Here is an 18026-nt window from a genome sequence, read left to right on the forward strand (position 1 = left end):
TCACGTTATTATTGCAGAGTGCATATTCAGTAGCCTCTCCGCTCGGATCGCAGGTGTGACAGAGAGCGCCGCCGGTGTGTCCAGTTTTATGTGAACAACACTGGGTGCTCTCCCACTCTCAGATATTACAAGTGCGCATTATGCAGTATGAACAGTATAAAGACATTTCTTTTAAATCTATAGCACAGTAATGAAGGCAGTAACATATGATAGATAGGACAGAACAAGAAAGACTATTAATAATCTTTCATTGCGCAAAAGTATTATAATAAGTAAGGCTCCAATATAGAGCAGCAGAAAGCGCTTATGCACATCCCGTGTGAAGAATGATGCGCTTGAAGCGACACGGAGTCACAGCGCGCAGCCCTCTTTGAGTCCGCATAGAAACGTTCAAAGTACAAAGGGAAGAGATATTGATGCGTAGAGTATTAAATCTGTGCGTAAGTTTATGAAGCCTTTTCTTTTAACAGTTTTAAACCTCAGTAACTGTGCGCTCTTGAAGAGAGTTTCACTGTAGTAACTGAACACGACACGCAGTTTGATCGCTGAATGGAGGATGACAGACAGACGCAGCGGAGAGAAGAGTAAACCTGAACTTGAATTTAACGACTTAAATATTCATCTGTACCTCAGATTAAACTATGGAACAGCTTCAGAACACTTGAAATATAGTGCATGAAAACTTTATGGTGCTTTATAATGTTTTTGTGCCTTTCGTGGGGCTCCACAATAACACAGAATAGTATACGCACAATATCGGATTTGGATCGGTCTCGTCTGACCGATACCCGATCCGCAGAAAATGACCGTATCGGAACCGATATCGATCCTGAGTATCGGATCAATGCATCCCTAATTTAATTGCAGTAATCATGCATGTGCAAACTTATATCTTTATCTTATATCAATATCTTTAAATATTGAGATACTGGCTTTATATCGGCTATTGGCCACCCTGCTCTCTAAGATATCAGCATCAGCCAACAAAAAGTTTATATCAGCTGAACACTTATGTATAAGCTATTATTTGTGTATTAGCTATTATTTGTGACCCTGGACTGCAAAACAGTCATAAGGGTCAATTTTATCGAAACTGAGGTTTATACATAATCTGAAAGCTGAATAAATAAGCTTTCCATTGATGTATGGTTTGTTAGGACAGTATTTGGCCGATTATTATTTAATTAGGACAATATTTGGTCTATTGGTTTATATAACTATTTAAATATCTGGAATCTGAGGGTACAAAAAAATCTAAATATTGATGAAATTGCCTTCCAAATGAAGTCATTTGTCCAAATGCATATTACTAATCAAAAATTACACTGATATATTAATGGTAGGGAATTTACTAAATATCTTCATGGAACATGATCTTTACTTAATTTCCTAATGATTGTTGGCATAAAAGAAAAATCGATCATTTTGACCCATACAATATATTTTTGGCTATTGCTACAATTATACCCGTGCTACTTAAGACTGGATTTGTGCTCCAGGGTCACATTTAAGTTTTTATATTTGGTTTAAATGCAATTTCCAAAATCAAGTTCAATTCCACTTCTCTCCACTTACACCGACAGATCTTTCACATTTTATTATTTAGTGGTATAAGAACTATGATGTACCAAAATGAAATTTTTTGGTCAACATATAAAATGTTAGATACTAGACATTAAACATGCATCATTTCACACAAACGTTGTTTCTCCAAATCATTTAACCAGATCTGAAGTTTTTACTACGGCACTTTGTCTGTCAGAAATGCATTATAAGAGATGCAAGGAGTGCAAGCCGCTCGTCAAAAGTACAAAAGAAGTACAGTACACTATAATTCTGATTCACTTCTGCAAATAAGGCCAGATCATTTTCATACTAAAATTGTGAACTTAATGGTCCAATGAACTATGCACCCCTGTTGTTAAGCAATCTTGTTAAGCAATCTTGAGTGCATTTCCATGTTTTGCAATAGAGTTCAGAATCTTTCAAACAAACCAAACACTGATGTTGAAATGACTTTGGGTGTGAATGCATTGAAAGCATCTTAATCTGTACCCACAGACCTCTGCGGTATTTCATATTGCCTGTATTGGCACCTTCTGTAGTGCGATCGAGACTGTTGGTACTTAACCCTTCAGCGTCATGTCTTTCAGTGCCGGTGCCCAGTGAGCAGGTGGAGGGTTTGGACCGAGACGACCTGAGGCTTCACCTCAAGAGAAGACAGACTCCTAGTCCCACTCCCACCAAAGCCTCCAAAAGAGCCAAGATCAAAGTCACCATCGTCTCCCATGGAGATGCGGCGGGAAACACGGCTGGATCCACTTCTCAGGAAGGTAATGAAAACAAAGCCCTCATTCAGCCCACTGAGCCGCTGGTTAAACTATATGAGGTGTCTTGATGCATTTGGGTAGAATGAGAGAAATGTTTATGCATTTATGCAGTTTCGGTCCGATTGATGACTTTATAGTTCACCCAAAAATGAAGTCATTTACTGTAAAAAAATAAAATAAAATAAATAATTATGTTTGCTTGTACAGGCTAGGCTTAGACATCAGATTCACACAATATACACTACATATGATCTGACAATGTATCACCACTGTTTATTGCTAGTTTCCTGTACTACTACATTTTTTAAAAGATACTATATAGGGTTGGGTACGTTCACATTTTAACTGAAATTTGGTGTTGGTGCTCAACGGTCCCTTGTTTCGGTGCTTTACTCTGTGTGTTAATAACAAAACATTTTTTTCAGTGGAAACGAGTCCAAACCTCTCAATTTCATCATTTTGTTATTTGTTTAGTAAAATTTCTTAAAATTTCTTAATTTTACACACCAGACAAAATCATTCTGTCACAAATAAAATTCTCAAGGTTTACTGGGTTTTATATGATTCTTTGATTATTTTGTAGTGCGGGTTTGGTGAAGTGTACAAAAACAAATTTTTCACAGTCTTTCAAATTGACACAACCTAATCAGTTGTACAGTTGTACAGAAATTGTCATTCATCACGTGAGTCAAGTTTTGATAGTTTTACTGACAAACCACTACTTCTCAACCGATTCCCGATGGTTTTAGAGGACAATTAGTCCCAGGTTGTTTCAAAGAATAGTACAATGGCTAGCGCAACAAGTATAAACGCCACAAGTGCAATCAGCAGAGGCTCACAATGCGGAGCCAGGCAAAAGTATAAAAAAGGCAGTCACACACCGCGCCTAGGACAACTCGTAGGTATCGCACAACGGACGCGTCACATTCATTTAAAAAAGACAGCAGTCCAAAACAGTGCATCTAATCACCAAACAGGCAAAAGTTCACTTCAAGAATGAATAAAGTTGCGTTGATGAGTTTGAATGGCGTTTGAAAAAACAGAACAAACGGAAAGAGAAAGCACACTCTATATTGTTAAAGCTCTCTATATAAAGCATATTGACTGAATTAGAGCCACAGAAAGACAAACGTTGTGTTGAAAGATAGACAATACACAATCTTCCCGACTAGGATGAAGTCATTATGTACATTAACAATAATTTTATGGAAAACTATGTGAGTGGCGCTCTGTGGTGCGGCAGGATTTTGAACAGCGTAGTCGTGGACAGTCGCCGAGTGGTAACAAACTCCTAGAAAACAATGTGTTTGAATTTTAAAGACAGCGCGGCGGTGTTCTTCTCGTCCGGTGTGCTTCTCGTCAACCCCCCCCCCCCCCCCTTTATTCTCGTGGCCAGATGCATTCTCAGGTAGGGCTGCTCGATTAATTGAAGGCGATTATCGTGAATATCATGGCAGTAAAGCCGGTTCTGTAATTGGTTGTAAATCTCCATCACGTGCTTCAGATGGAGCAGCATTTAATACACAGAGTCGTAGTTCACTGACAAGCTAGTTGCTAGTTGCAAGCTAGTCCAGTTTAATTGCCCGATTACGAAATCGAAAAAAATTGTTCTGCGATAATGACTGCTGTTTGCGTAGCTGAACTACGGCTCTGTGTAATAACAAATGCTGCTCCATCTGAAAGCACAGGAAAATACCACATTTAATAGCATGTTTTACTCCAAACTCACTTCATAACGTCAGTCAAGTGTTTCAAATAAATCCTTCTGTGAGATAATGTGGCTTCTTACACAGAATAAGGCTTGCAGCATATATCTTCTGTTTATTCAGCTGCAACGATCGGTATTTCCTGGATTTCTTTTACGGGGCGTATTTGGAGTTTCAATCGCAGTTTTTGCCTAACTGTAATTGCGATTTCATTTAGATTAATCGAGCAGCCCTATTCTCAGGTACCGAAATTTGGCACCGATTGATTTCATTTGAGTCGGTACTCTGTAGATATATATATTTATTTATTTATTTATTTTAAATTTTCATCAACATTACTCCAGTCTTCAGTGTCACATGATCCTTCAGAAATCATAATACTATTTTGATTTACTTCTCAAAAACATGTTTATTATGCATGTTGAAACCAGGAACTTTTCAGGATTCTTTGATGAATAGAAAATTCAAAAGAGCAGCATTTATTTGGAAATCTTTTGTAACATTATAAATGCCTTTACTGTTACCTTTTGGTCAATCCTTGGTAAATAAAAGTATTACTTAAAGAAAAAACTTGTGTAGAACATAAAATGTGTAAAATGCGTCTCAGACTGTCTTGCTGCCTCCAGGTGTTTACATTTGTATTGGTGTTTTTTGTGCAGTGGGTTTGTCAGGAAAGCCCCTCGGACTGACCGTGGGCCAGACGGTATCGGGGGCCAAAGAGCTGTCGGAGCTTCTCAGTGCACAAAGGTACCTTTGTCTTTTCACACCAGACTGTACAAGAGAAACAAAGACTCTTAAGGCTCTTTACACCAACACAAACGCACAAAAATGTAGTCGAAATTCGCATGCGGTTTGTCTGTTCAGGCAAATGCGTACAAAATCTAATGAAAATGCAGATTCCCTCTGACAATAGTTGGCGCTTGCAGATATAACCAGGTTACTCTGGTACACAAAGTGATACTATCAAAATAGGATTTACATGCTTTTAACAGCTGTTCAGATTTTTCTGAGCAGTGCATTAACAGCAGTTCACTCAAATTAAAATGGTTCTCACCGAATTTTCCCACGGAACATTCCTGATGGTGTGAACAGGATTTTAATCTTGAGGAAATGACCAGTGCTGTTTGTTTTCTTGTTTAATGATGATCTTGCTACATCGCCTTGATAGCATACATTGTTTTGATAGCTGTTTTTATTGTGACATTTGTGTGATTTATGCAGTGTCATGCCATATGTGACCCTGGACCACAAAACCAGTCTTAAGTAACACAGGTATATTTGTAGCAATACGCAACAATACATGTATGGGTCAAAATTATCCATTTTTCTTTTGTGCGAAAAATCATTCGATATTAAGTACAGATTATGTTCCATGAAGATATTTTGTAAATTTCCTACTGTAAATAAATCAAAACTTCTTTTTTATTAGTAATATGCATTAAGGACTTCATTTGGACAACTTTACAGACAATTTTCTCAATATTTAGATTTTTTTTGCACCCTCAGATTCCGGATTTTCAAATAGTTGTATCTTGGCCAAATATTGTCCTAACAAACCATACATCATTATAAAGCTTTAAGCTTATTTATTCAGCTTTCAGATGATGTATACATTTCAATCAAAAAAAAAAGAAGCTTATGACTGGTTTTGTGGTCCAGGGTCACATATTGGATCAGATAATGTCCCAGCACTTAACTCCATTACCCTGCATCTGCACTGTATTTTATAAGTTTCCACTTATACATACAGCCCATGTATAAACTTGAAAGAAAAAAAAAAGGAAAAAATGGTCTTGTGCCCTTAGGTCAGGTTTGACAGACATGTCTGGAGCTTTGGGTTCCAGTGAAGGGCCGTTTCACAGCCTGCAGGGGAGCATGATGTCCGGTTCTTCCTCTCCTGTCCAGGCTCAGGCCCCTGCCACTGCACAAGGTGCCCCCACCGTTACATTCTGCCAACAAGATCATTTGAAAGCTCTTGGTTTCAATTAGTGTTCATTTCGTTTATGAAATTGATTACCTAGACGAGACAACAGCGATATCATTTAAACCCTGTGACTAGATCAACATGCAGTATTGTTGATGGAAAAAAGACAAGACTAATTTAGTTTAAAAACTAAAAACCATTTCCAACAAAAAGTTTTAAATAAAAAACAAAAAACAAGCCTCTGAGTTTTATTGCTTGGGGTTGCCAGATGTCTGGAGTTTAAATAATTTATTTTCTCTAAAAAGGACACTTTCTGCCTTGTTTTACTTAATCCTGGCAACCATGTGCCATGTTAATTTATATGATCATAGAATAAATACTATGATGTTAAGTAAGCAAGTTGAATAAGCAATCAGTTGACATCCTAACAATTTGCTCAAATATGCCCATTAAATTTCACAGAGTAAAGTAATAGCTCATTCAAAACTGAAAAATTGCTGTTTCTTCATCAGAACAAATTTGGAGAAATGTAGCAATCCATCACTTACTCACCAGTAGATCCTCTGCAGTGAATGGGTGCCGTCAGAATGAGAGTCCAAACAGCTGATAAAAACATTACAATAATCCACAAGAAATCCACACCACAGGACATCAATTAACAACTTGTGAAACAAAAAGCTGTGTGATTCTAAGAAGCAAATCCATCGTTTTTACTTCAGATCATCATTTCTGTCCATAAGGGGACTTTTATGGGGAAGTCGTGACCTAATGGTCAGAGAGTCGGACTTGTAATCCAAAGGTTGCAGGTTCGAGTCTCCGGCCGGCAGGGATTGTAGGTGGGGGGAGTGAATGTCCAGCGCTCTCTCCACCCTCAATACCACGACTGAGGTGCCCTTGAGCAAGGCACCGAACCCCCAACTGCTCCCCGGGCGCCGCAGCATAAATGGCTGCCCACTGCTCCGGGTGTGTGTTCACGGTGTGTGTGTGTGTGTGTGTGTGCACGTTGGATGGGTTAAATGCAGAGCATGAATTCCGAGTATGGGTCACCATACTTGGCAGTATGTCACTTCACTCACTTTTTTAATCCATAATAACGCTTCCTCCAGTGAAAAAAGTCCTTCCGCTGTTGTCCTCTCAAATCAAAATCCACCAAAATATTTGTTTATAGCAGTTTTGAAGATTTTATTACTTGTAAATGGTGCTTGATTCATGCATATTTCTCTCCTGATTCAGACGAGACAAATTTTTAACTGGAGAAAGCAATATTATGCATAGAGAACTTGTATTTTAGCTTGAAGCGATGGTTGGAAATAAAAAAATATGGATTCTTTTTTGCAAACATGCAGCTTTTTGCTTCACAAGATATTAACTGGAGTGGTGTGGATAACTTGTGGATTATTGTGATGTTTTTATCAGCTGTTTGGGCTCTCATTCTGACGGCACCCATTCACTGCAGAGCATCCATTGGTGAGAAAGTGATGAAATTCTTCATTAACACTAAATTTAAAACGTTCTGACTCTGTGTGTGTGTTTAGCTCCCTCTGCCAGTAGTCTGCTGCAGGGCCTCAGCCTCAGTCTGCAGGAGATCAACACTAAATCACCAGGCATCCCCTCCACCACACAGGTGCCGGCCGTCACACAGCATACTGCTTAAAAACATATCGCTTCCCTTTATAATAAACCTGATGTGTAATTCCCACTGAGCCGCTCCCGTCTGTGTGTGGTGTTGTTCAGGTGTCCGGAGGGAAGCCGCAGTGTCAGGGGCAGGTGTTGAGCTCGGGCGGCAGCGGCACACTCGTGCGGACGGTGCCGGTCGTGTCGACAGGAACCGGGATGACCAAAACCACAGCCATCCACCAGCTCCTCACCAACGGCGGCCTGGCCAAACTAGCCAGTAGTCTGCCAGGACTGGCCCACGTCTCCAGTCAGAGCACGGGTACGTCCTCGTCGCCGCTGATGACACAGCGATCCAAACAGAGGCGTCCGCGATGAGTAGGGACACTAGAGTAGCTGTAAGGTCAAAGGTCGAGTCCATGAGAAGCATGTAAATATGTACCATAAACATTTGTGTACTGTAGATTTGTACTGTTTTTAAATGCATGTAAAGAGCTTTATTGGGTGATCTTCTACAATATCGGGCTGGTTCAGCTTCTAAACTAATGTACTTTTACACAAGTTGTTCATTTTAGGGGTCGACCTTTAACTCAAATGGCTGTTATGTCCAGAGGACCAGAATATTTATATGGCAGCGCTGTAAAAATGAGTCGTGATCAATTCCCACATCAGCGGCTTCATTCATGCTCAATGTGACCACCTTGCTGTTGTGTTTTATGCTCCATTTTTCTGTTTGCTTCTGTTCTCAGTTTTTTTATTTGTTTACCTCCTTTTTCTGTTGTTGTTGTTGGATGAGGAGTATGTAAATCATAAGGCTTGCTCTACTCACAAAGACATTCATTAAATCCCCAGCAGCAAACCATTTTTCCTACCTCTTTGTGTCATTATTATTGTTTTCATCTCCCAACGGCATGCATAAGTGTTCTCTATTTTTGCAGCAGTTTACATTATCTAAATACAGTTCAAATAAATAACAAAACCAAAAAAACAAATTATGGATTATTAATATATAGTTGTTTGGTCAAATGCAATACCAAGTGTTGGACTGTATACGCTATGCTAATATTTAGCATTTTTATGTTGGGCGGTGTATACTGTGCAGCAAGCAGAATTTCTTATTGACTCATTTTTTTAGCAATTTGATTCACAATGCAAACTAAAGGGTATTTAGATGGACAGCATTATTATAGCACATAGCATGTTTAATAGTGATAGTATCATGTATGGAGTATATAATAGTATAGTGTTACTGTTCATACGCTCATTGTGCAACTCGAGCTCTGGCGTCCCCAGCTCACACCTCATCACAATGCAGTCTCATCCCACAAACATGCACACATTTGTGTGACCTTTGATTATTGTTCACAAAGTGGATTATGCACAACATGAAAAAGCTGTTATCTTTTCACCAAATACTGGAATGTGTTGGACTAAACGCTTCAAAATAATGAAATCAGCAGGGATTCATTTGTATTAGGTAAGTCTTTTAATATTGGTGGAGCTAAAACTAAAAAATGACATGTTTCGCTCTTTCATAGGAGGCAGGATTCAAGATAAAAGTGTGTATAAATTATGAAATGCCTCCAAAAGAAGATAAAAATGTTAGTTTCTGTTATAGGTAATTGTATTTTTGACTCTTTGCACCAACGCTTGACGCTTTTGACGCTTTATAGGAGGTGAATTTAAATTCAGATTTTATCACCTTTGTTGCTCCTATGAGTTGCATTCATATAGAAAAATATTAATTTATTCACTACTTGTTTATGGTGAATGTGCTTTATCATATTACAAGTTATAGACAAAACATGACACTTTAAATTTGATTTTAAATATGAGTATGGTGAATTCTCACTGTCAATTTTATTCTATTCTAATTCTATTTTATCTACTCTTATTTAAAAAAAGAAAGCAAAAATTTCACTAGCACTCTCTCTTCTATTTCTATTCTATCTACTGGCTTTCTTTTTATTATAAAAAATGACCCTCTAACACTAGCACTCTCTTCTATTTTATCTACTTTTCATTTATTATATATATAAAAAAAAAAAAAAAACTTTACTACTGCGTTAGGCTAACTGAAACTTTTCACAGCACTTGCATATTATTGCTGATTTGTTGGTTTTGATTGCTTCCATTGTCCTCATTTGAAGTCGCTTTGGATAAAAGTAAATGTAATAAGTAATTAATAAGATGCATGCTTGCTTACTAATACTAATAATTTTGTTTCGTTCATTCATTTATCCATTTTAAATAAGTATTTCACATTCTTATGTTTACAAACAACCTGTATTTTATAATATTTAGGGGGAAAACCTTTTTTTGTTTGTTTTGTCTTAAGATATTTCATAGTATGAGATCCCTGTAGTGTGTGTGAGAGAGGTCCTGTATGCCCCCACAGGTAGAATAATACCTGATTTATTTATTTTATTTTTTTTGGAAACCATGATGAAATCATGATGGTTTTTGAAAATGTATAGAAATGCAGGAAGTTAGTAAGGGCTGTGTTTAGGGGTAGGGTTATTGGATAGAATATGAAGAGTCTATTTGCAAAAACAGATGATTCCGTTTTTTTAATTTAAAAAAAAAAAAAAGAATTTATGTTATAATGTTTTTATTGTGTTTTATTGTGTTAGTTAGCTGTATTTTTGTTGTTGTTATTTTTTAACCTAATCAAAATAATCCAACTGCAGTTTGATTGAGATTGATTGGAATGCATGCACAATGAAAAAACATGTTTTTTGAAAATTGTTAAAAACCGAGTCATCTGTTTTTGCAAATGACCTCTTCATATACTGTTTGCACACACAGTATAAAACTCAGTGGCCTGGTTTCACAGGCCAGAGCTTAGATTAAACCAGAATTAGGCCATAGTTCAATTAGGATATTTAAGTAATTTTTTATAAACGTGCCTTGGGGAAAAAAAAAACATTACTGGTGTCCATCTTGAGACAAAACAAATGCACTGGTATATTTTAATATCGTTCAATGCTAGTTTCTTTCAGTTGAAACAACTCAGATTTACATTTTAGTCTGGGACCAGGTTTAAGGCTTGTCTGTGAATCCGGGGTATTATGTCTATGGAAAGTCCCCATAAAACAGAAATGTGTGTGTTGTGTGCAGGACTGAAAGCTCCCACCACTATCACGGTGACGTTGCGCGGGCAGCCCAGCAGAATTCCCGCTTTCAGCCACACGGGGGCGCCAGCGCCGCTCACAGCGCACCAGACCACCAGGTGTGTGCCCCGCCGTCAGTACGACACACACACACACACACTTTCCATAGACTTCTATTACTTTTATAGGCCTACTGACCAAACGATATTTTTATCCCCTAATCCAACCTTAACCCTAAATCTACCCCATACAGAAAACCTGTTTGCATTGTTACACTTTCAGATAAACATTGTTTTCTATTTTTACAATTTTTTCCCCTTGTGTGGGGACTGCAGGCCGGACAACAAATTTCAAGTTTTACTATCCTTGTGGGGATGTAGCATAATGTAGCATAAACAAGTACACACACACACACACACACACACACACATGTTGGTTTTTGTGGTTTATGGGGACTCTCCATAGGCGTAATGGTTTTTATACTGAACAAACTGTGTGTGCTGTTGCCCTACACCAACCCTACACCTAAACTTAGCCCTCACAGGAGACTTTGTGCATTTTTAGATTTTCAAAAAACACCATTTAGTATGTTTTTTAATGTGAATGTGAAGTGACATTCAGCCAAGTATGGTGACCCATACTCGGAATTCGTGCTCTGCATTTAACCCATCCAACGTGCACACACACAGCAGTGAACACACACACACACACACACACCCGGAGCAGTGGGCAGCCATTTATGCTGCGGTGCCCGGGGAGCAGTTGGGGGTTCGGTGCCTTGCTCAAGGGCACCTCAGTCGTGGTATTGAGGGTGGAGAGAGCGCTGGACATTCACTCCCCCCACCTACAATCCCTGCCGGCCGGGGACTCGAACCCACAACCTTTCGATTACGAGTCCGACTCTCTAACCATTAGGCCACGACTTCCCACCACACCTTAAGCCTTTTGAATTACGGGGACATAAACAGTGTCCTCATAAACCACCTTCATATTGTAATACCTCTGTCATACCCATGTCATTATACAAATTTGTGTCCTCATAAACCACATAAACATGCACACACACACACACACACACACACACACACACGCACACACACACAGACAGACAGACACACAGACAGACACACACACACACACACACACACACACACAGACAGACAGACACACACACACACACACACACACACACACACACACAGACAGACACAGACACACACACACACACACACACACACACACACACACACAGACAGTTTCTGAGTAGCAGAGCCAAACAGAACAGCAGGTCGCTTCACCGTGGCTTTAGGCCTCCCTCTGCTTTCACTCACGCTCGACAAATTAGAGGAGCTCATCAAAGTCATTTAGGATTTTCATTAACATTGATTAGTCCGTTTAGGGGAGTTTTATCCTTTTTTTTCTCTCTGTCAGATGATGTTTACTCACTCTGCAGTGTGTTGTAGGAGCGGTTGCTGTAGTAACCATCTCATTGACCATGCAGAGAAACGAGGTGTAATTATTTGCTTAATCACTCTGAAGAGCATAATTATATGCTTGTCATTTTTGTTTTGGATCAGCTTAGGTATTCGTATTGGTTTGGTTCATTTAAGAATGCTTGTGAGTCATAAATTACACTATGACTGGACTGACCACAGCGTAACTTTAGTTCAGTAAAATTCAGAGATGAATTTGAGCGGTTTTACTGGAACAAGAGTCACTGTTGAATGGGTTAAATGAATGAATGTCAAAGTCATATTTCACCTAATGTTAAAAAAATAAATAAAATTTGTAGAAATCCAAATTTATTTCTAAATTCACATCACTATGTTTTACTGGTGGTTTACTTTTGAGGGTTTATTTCTAATTCTCTTTATAATTTCACAATTATTGTTATATGGGTCACTCGGTGTGATTCTCGTTAATTTGTATTATTATTATTATTACAAATCATATAATATATTGTGTTATTTTAATTACGTTATAAGAATTTATCTAAAATCTATTTAAAAATATATTACTGCTTAAGAATTTCAATTTATATTCAACACATTTACATAGATTTCTGTAATAAATTAATGCTGTTCTTTTAAACTTTTTATTCATCTAAGAAACCTGAAAGAAATGATCATGGATTCCAAAAAATATGAAGCAGCACAACTGTTTTCAACATTGATAATAATCAGAAATGTTTCTTGAGTAGCAAATCAGCATATTAGAATGATTTCTGAAGAATCATGTGACACTGAAGACTGGAGTAATGATGCTGAAAATCAGCTTTGCCATCAAATTAAATTGTAATAATATTTCACAATATTACTGTTTTTACTCTATTCAAATAAATCAGATGCAGCCTTATTGGACACAAGAGACTTAAAAACATTAAAAAGTTGCAATGTTATGCCAGTAGAGAAATGGTTTTATAAGTCATTTGAATTAAAACACTCAGAATGAAACAATTGTTTTTAATGAGTGAGTCATTGAATCATTCACTCAACCTATTCATTCAAAAAACTGATTAACTTCTGTGTGTTTCTCTGAGACACGCAACAGCTGACTGCTTTTGCTTCCTTGTGACTTCCACTGTGAATCAAGTGGCTCAATACTGTGTTTAAAATGTAAGTAGGTCAGCGCCAATAGCCTCGTGGGCAGTGCGTCATATATAGCGCTGTTGGGCTTGAGGCGTTCCGAGTTCGAGGACCTTTCCCGATCCCATCCCCCTTCTCTCTCTCCCACTTCACTTCTTGTCATACTGTCCTATCCTACTTAAGGCAAAAAAACAAAACATAACAAAAAAACACCAAAATAAAATGTAATGGTTTACATTAAAGGGGTCAGCGGATGCAAAATTCACTTTAGAAGAAGAAAGAAGAATCAGAAAGAGCTTTATTGCCAAGTGTGTTTGCACACACATGGAATTTGTCTTGGTGTTAGGAGCTTCCCGTACAGAAAGTACAAACATAGTGCAGACAACATATAATTAAGGTGATAAAGAACACTAATAATGAAGAGAATAGACAATAATTAATAATAACAACAGTAATAAAAATATACAGAAAAGAGACATGGCCATAGACAGAACTGTGAACGTGTATGTGTCCTATGTACAGATGAAGGTTTGATGAGTTATTTACAGATGTACAGTACCGGGGTGTGTTATGTGTTGTTCAGGTGGGATACGGCCTGGGGGAAAAAACTGTTCTTGTGTCTGGCTGTTCTGGTGCTCAGTGATCTGTAGCGCCGGCCAGAGGGCAACAGTACAAAGAGAGAGTGAGCTGGGTGTGAGAGGTCCAGAGCGACTTTCTTAGCCCTTTTCCTCACTCTGGAGGTGTAAAGTTCTTTGAGGCTGGGCAGAGGGGCACCAATAATTCTCTCAGCAGTCCTAACTGTCCGTTGTAGTCTTCTGATGTCTGTTTTGGTAGCTGAACCAAACCAACAGTTATAGAAGAACATAGGACAGACTCGATGATGGCAGAGTAGAACTGTTTCAGCAGCTCCTGAGGCAGGTTGAACTTCCTTAGCTGGCGGAGGAAATGCAGCCTCTGCTGGGCCTTTTTCGCAATAGAGTCAATGTGATTGTCCCACTTCAGGTCCTGGGAGATGGTGGTTCCCAGGAATCTGAATGACTCCACTGCAGTGCTGTTCATGATGGTGAGTGGGGGGAGAGCAGGGGGGTTCCTCCTGAAGTCCACAATCATCTCCACAGTTTTGAGCATGTTAAGCTCCAGGTTGTTAAGACTGCACCAGACAGCCAGCTGCTCAACCTCCTGTCTGTAAGCCGACTCGTCACCGTCCTTGATGAGGCCTATGACTGTAGTGTCGTCTGCAAACTTCAGGAGCTTGACAGAGGGGTCCTTTGAAGTGCAGTCATTCGTGTAGAGGGAGAAGAGCAGTGGGGAGAGAACGTAACCCTGAGGGGCGCCAGTGCTGATGGTGAGAGTCCTGGATGTGAGTTTGCCCAGCCTCACTAGCTGCTGCCTGTCTGTCAGGAAGCTGGTGATCCACTGACAGATGGAGGAGGGCACAGAGAGCTGTCTCAGTTTGTCTGAGAGAAGGTCAGGTATGATGGTATTGAAGGCCGAGCTGAAGTCCACAAATAAGATCCCTGCATAATTCCCAGGTTTGTCGAGGTGTTGCAGGATGTAATGCAGTCTCATATTGACAGCGTCATCCACAGACCTGTTTGCTCTGTAGGCAAACTGAAGAGGATCCAGCAAGGGTCTAGTGATGTCGTTCAGGTAGGCCAGGACCAGTCTCTCAAGTGACTTCATGACCACAGACGTGAGTGCGACAGGTCTGTAGTCATTAAGTCCAGTGATTTTGGGCTTTTTGGGGACGGGAATGATGGTGGAGCGTTTGAAGCAGCAGGTTGTTTACAAGTTGTTTGAACATAAATGTGTGTTGGAAGTGTGTGTACACATCCTACCTATAATGATAAAAATCCACCCAGTGGTTTATTTTAAAATCCCCTTTCTCAAATCAGGCTGTTCTGTAATTCCTGTCAGAATGATGTAGTTCTGTACAGGCTGCTCCCGTGATAGTTAATTGACAAGACCATCTTACCTTAGACCCGCCCTGAGTGAGCTGTGAGCTGTCCGCCATTGTGTGGACTCCGGTGCAGGGGAAGACAAGATGTCTCTGATTAAGCGATTGAAGTGTTTAGTTGTTGGATGTAATAATGAATAAAGCAGTCGTCAGTTACTCGCAACATCTGAGCCGCTGAAGATGCATAGGATTAACGTTACTTTCGCTTTGAAGGGAATGCGCCGATCCCCGATCTACATAAATGCATCTATGTTTGTGCGAACCATTCGTGATCCAGCTTCATCTACAGAAGTGAGTATAACGGTTTTTATGAATCTTTGCAAATATCCTTTCCTAATAATGTGCTAGTTAGCCAGTTTTGCGGCTGAAGTTTAGTATGCTCCATAGATATATATACCTAGATGCCTCATTATCTATTGTTTCTATGGGCCACGATTCGTAAGCCAGCCGCCATTTTTGGAACGGTCTGCGAATCTTTTAGCGCATTGACTGTGTGCGTCTACAACAAGTTATACGCTTGTATATCTTTGAATAGTCATTGATTATTATGGTGAAAGCGAGATGGCTGACACGTCAATGCATCTGGAGTGGTCGAATTGGGTATCTACACATATCTATGGTCTGTTCGTCACTCCACAGAAGAGAGGGGCGGAGTCAGCAGAGCTCACTAGCATTTAAAGCAACATTGGCTTAAAAATGGCATGCTGAAAACAGAGCTGTTTTTGACAGGGTAAAGAAGGTGTTTTTTACACTACCATTGACAAAGTATGTTAGACTTTTCATCAATACCCTAAATAATCATATCAACTTGTGGAAAATGGGCATCCGATGACCCCTTTAAAAAAATAAATCTGTTGTCATTGTGCACTCATCCAGAGCACTGTATTATATCGTTATGGTCATGTGATCAATCAATATTTTATCTTGCAGTGACCAGAAACTCTGAAATGGACGATATGAAGCTGAAATGGGCGTCATTCACACTTCCAACGAGCATCCAAAAGATGAACCGAGAGGAATCAAATGCAGAAACCCAGGTTGAAGACTAAAAAGACTGCTGATTTGGCTTACAACCTGCAAGAGCGCCATCTATAGACACTTTCTTGCACACATGGACTGAAAACTTGACTTATTCATTTGTCTTTTTTTTTCTTTTACATTATGGCTGTACAACATCATGGGCAATTCCCCCCCCCCCCTATTCTTTATTCTTAACAGTTTTTCCCCATTCTATTTCATAAAAATGTTTGCCAATATAAAATTTTAGATTTGTTTGATTTTGCCAGAAAGGTTTGTTGTTACACATTTTGCACAGAACCCCAGTAGAGGCTGTGCTTTATTTCCTCACAGCCATAAAGAACCTGAGAGAAATGGATCACTAAACTGTTAAAATACTGATAATAAATTCAAGACGTTCAGAAGATGACGTGAGAGTTTTTAATAGATTTTTTTTCACATTTTGAATGTCATGCATCAATGCATCAATCTTCCCTCACGACATCAGGAAGTAGCTGTCCTTCAAATAACTGTTATGATTGTGCCAATGGGGATAATAATGTGTCAGCCTGATTAAGTCACAATTGTTTTGATTGCTGATTGTTTTTATTGCCCCTAATGAGGGAAACCAGTGGAGGTTGACAAGCATGAAACAGAATGATAGACACTGATTAATGCAGCAGTTTGTGTCCTCAAAATATTAGATGATTGTGAAGCACTCAAACTGACTAGATGGCAGAGGTTGTCAAAATTGTTTGATGCCATGGACCCAGAAATATTATTAATATTATGATAATCTGTGAACCACAGGATTCCCTTGTGGCCCAGTAGAAAACTTCATTCGTAGGGTGTTGCTGGGGTGTTCTGTGTGATCGTCCAGCCCACCGTCCCTGCATTCATGTCGTCCATATTCCCTGTTCCTTCCATCTCGTTTCTTCGGTCCACAAGTTCCCGTGGGCATGCTACTATTAAAACCACCTGTCCTGGTTTTCCATCATGTCCCGCTTAAATAAATTGAAAGGTTATGATATAATGGTGTCATTGTTTCATTTCCAGTCTCAAAACAGTATACCTGGAGGGCTAAGGGGGGCATTCCTGGGTGATCTGGACACACAAATGCAATTTTCCTCTTCTGAGAATAATAAATCCAGGTTAACATCCAGGAGTGAGTCTGTTAAGATTATTTCCAGGATTGAGTACATCAATATTGATTATACTTTCTAAAGAATTCCCAGTTTCCAGTGAAGGATTTGCATAATGAAATTTGTTGTGTGACAGAAAGATGGTTTTAATCTCAGAAACGCTGCAGTTCTCCTATAATCTGTTGGCCGGAGACTAACAGAGCTTTCTAGACATGAGATTTCCACCTGAAGGATAAAGATGAAAATTAAGTCAATCAAATCTTCAGATACAAATGCTTGACGCGTTGTGGATTTGCATGAGAAATATAAAAATCTTTCAGAATAGAAATACAAATAATTGCCTTGCTTTAAACTCTGATTCATATCAAACAGGATATACACACATGACTATAAAAAAAATAACTGTTTACGTCAAGTTAGGTTGTTGTCCAAACATTTACTCAAAATGGGAAGTCACAGAAACACAAATTGTTTACAATCAATGTGTCTTTCCACATCCTTGAAGTCACTGACACTTCTATGACGCATTGAAATTGTGATGAAATATTTTCAAGACTTTGTATTCACATTATGACCACTATTTTCCTAGAAATCACTTCACTTGTTTCGATATCAGCAATCAGGACAGGCACTCAAACAGTTACGGTTAATAGGTTTTC

The 18026-nt window shown here is 39.0% G+C and overlaps 1 protein-coding gene across 11 annotated transcripts in view; it reads left to right on the forward strand.

The window, feature by feature from the left end:
• The window catches only part of LOC306848242 (KAT8 regulatory NSL complex subunit 3), a 30229-nt gene extending 12975 nt beyond the window's left edge, over positions 1-17254 (forward strand). For 6 of the 11 annotated variants that reach the window (XM_079382674.1, XM_079382673.1, XM_079382675.1 and 3 more), the window contains 5 exons: positions 2154-2333; positions 4696-4783; positions 5842-5966; positions 7496-7584; positions 7695-8538. In XM_079382674.1, the coding sequence (XP_079238800.1) occupies positions 2154-2333; positions 4696-4783; positions 5842-5966; positions 7496-7584; positions 7695-7952 (740 nt within the window). In that variant the 3' untranslated portion in view covers positions 7953-8538. Of the gene's footprint in view, positions 1-2153; positions 2334-4695; positions 4784-5841; positions 5967-7495; positions 7585-7694; positions 8539-10694; positions 10807-16159 lie in introns of those variants that run through there. The other 5 variants (XM_079382670.1, XM_079382672.1, XM_079382665.1 and 2 more) reach the window with 1 other exon arrangement.
• The last annotated feature ends 772 nt before the right edge of the window (positions 17255-18026 follow it).

The sequence above is a fragment of the Barbus barbus genome, assembly GCF_936440315.1.
Source record: "Barbus barbus genome assembly, chromosome: 28".
NCBI classification, from domain to species: domain Eukaryota; kingdom Metazoa; phylum Chordata; class Actinopteri; order Cypriniformes; family Cyprinidae; genus Barbus; species Barbus barbus.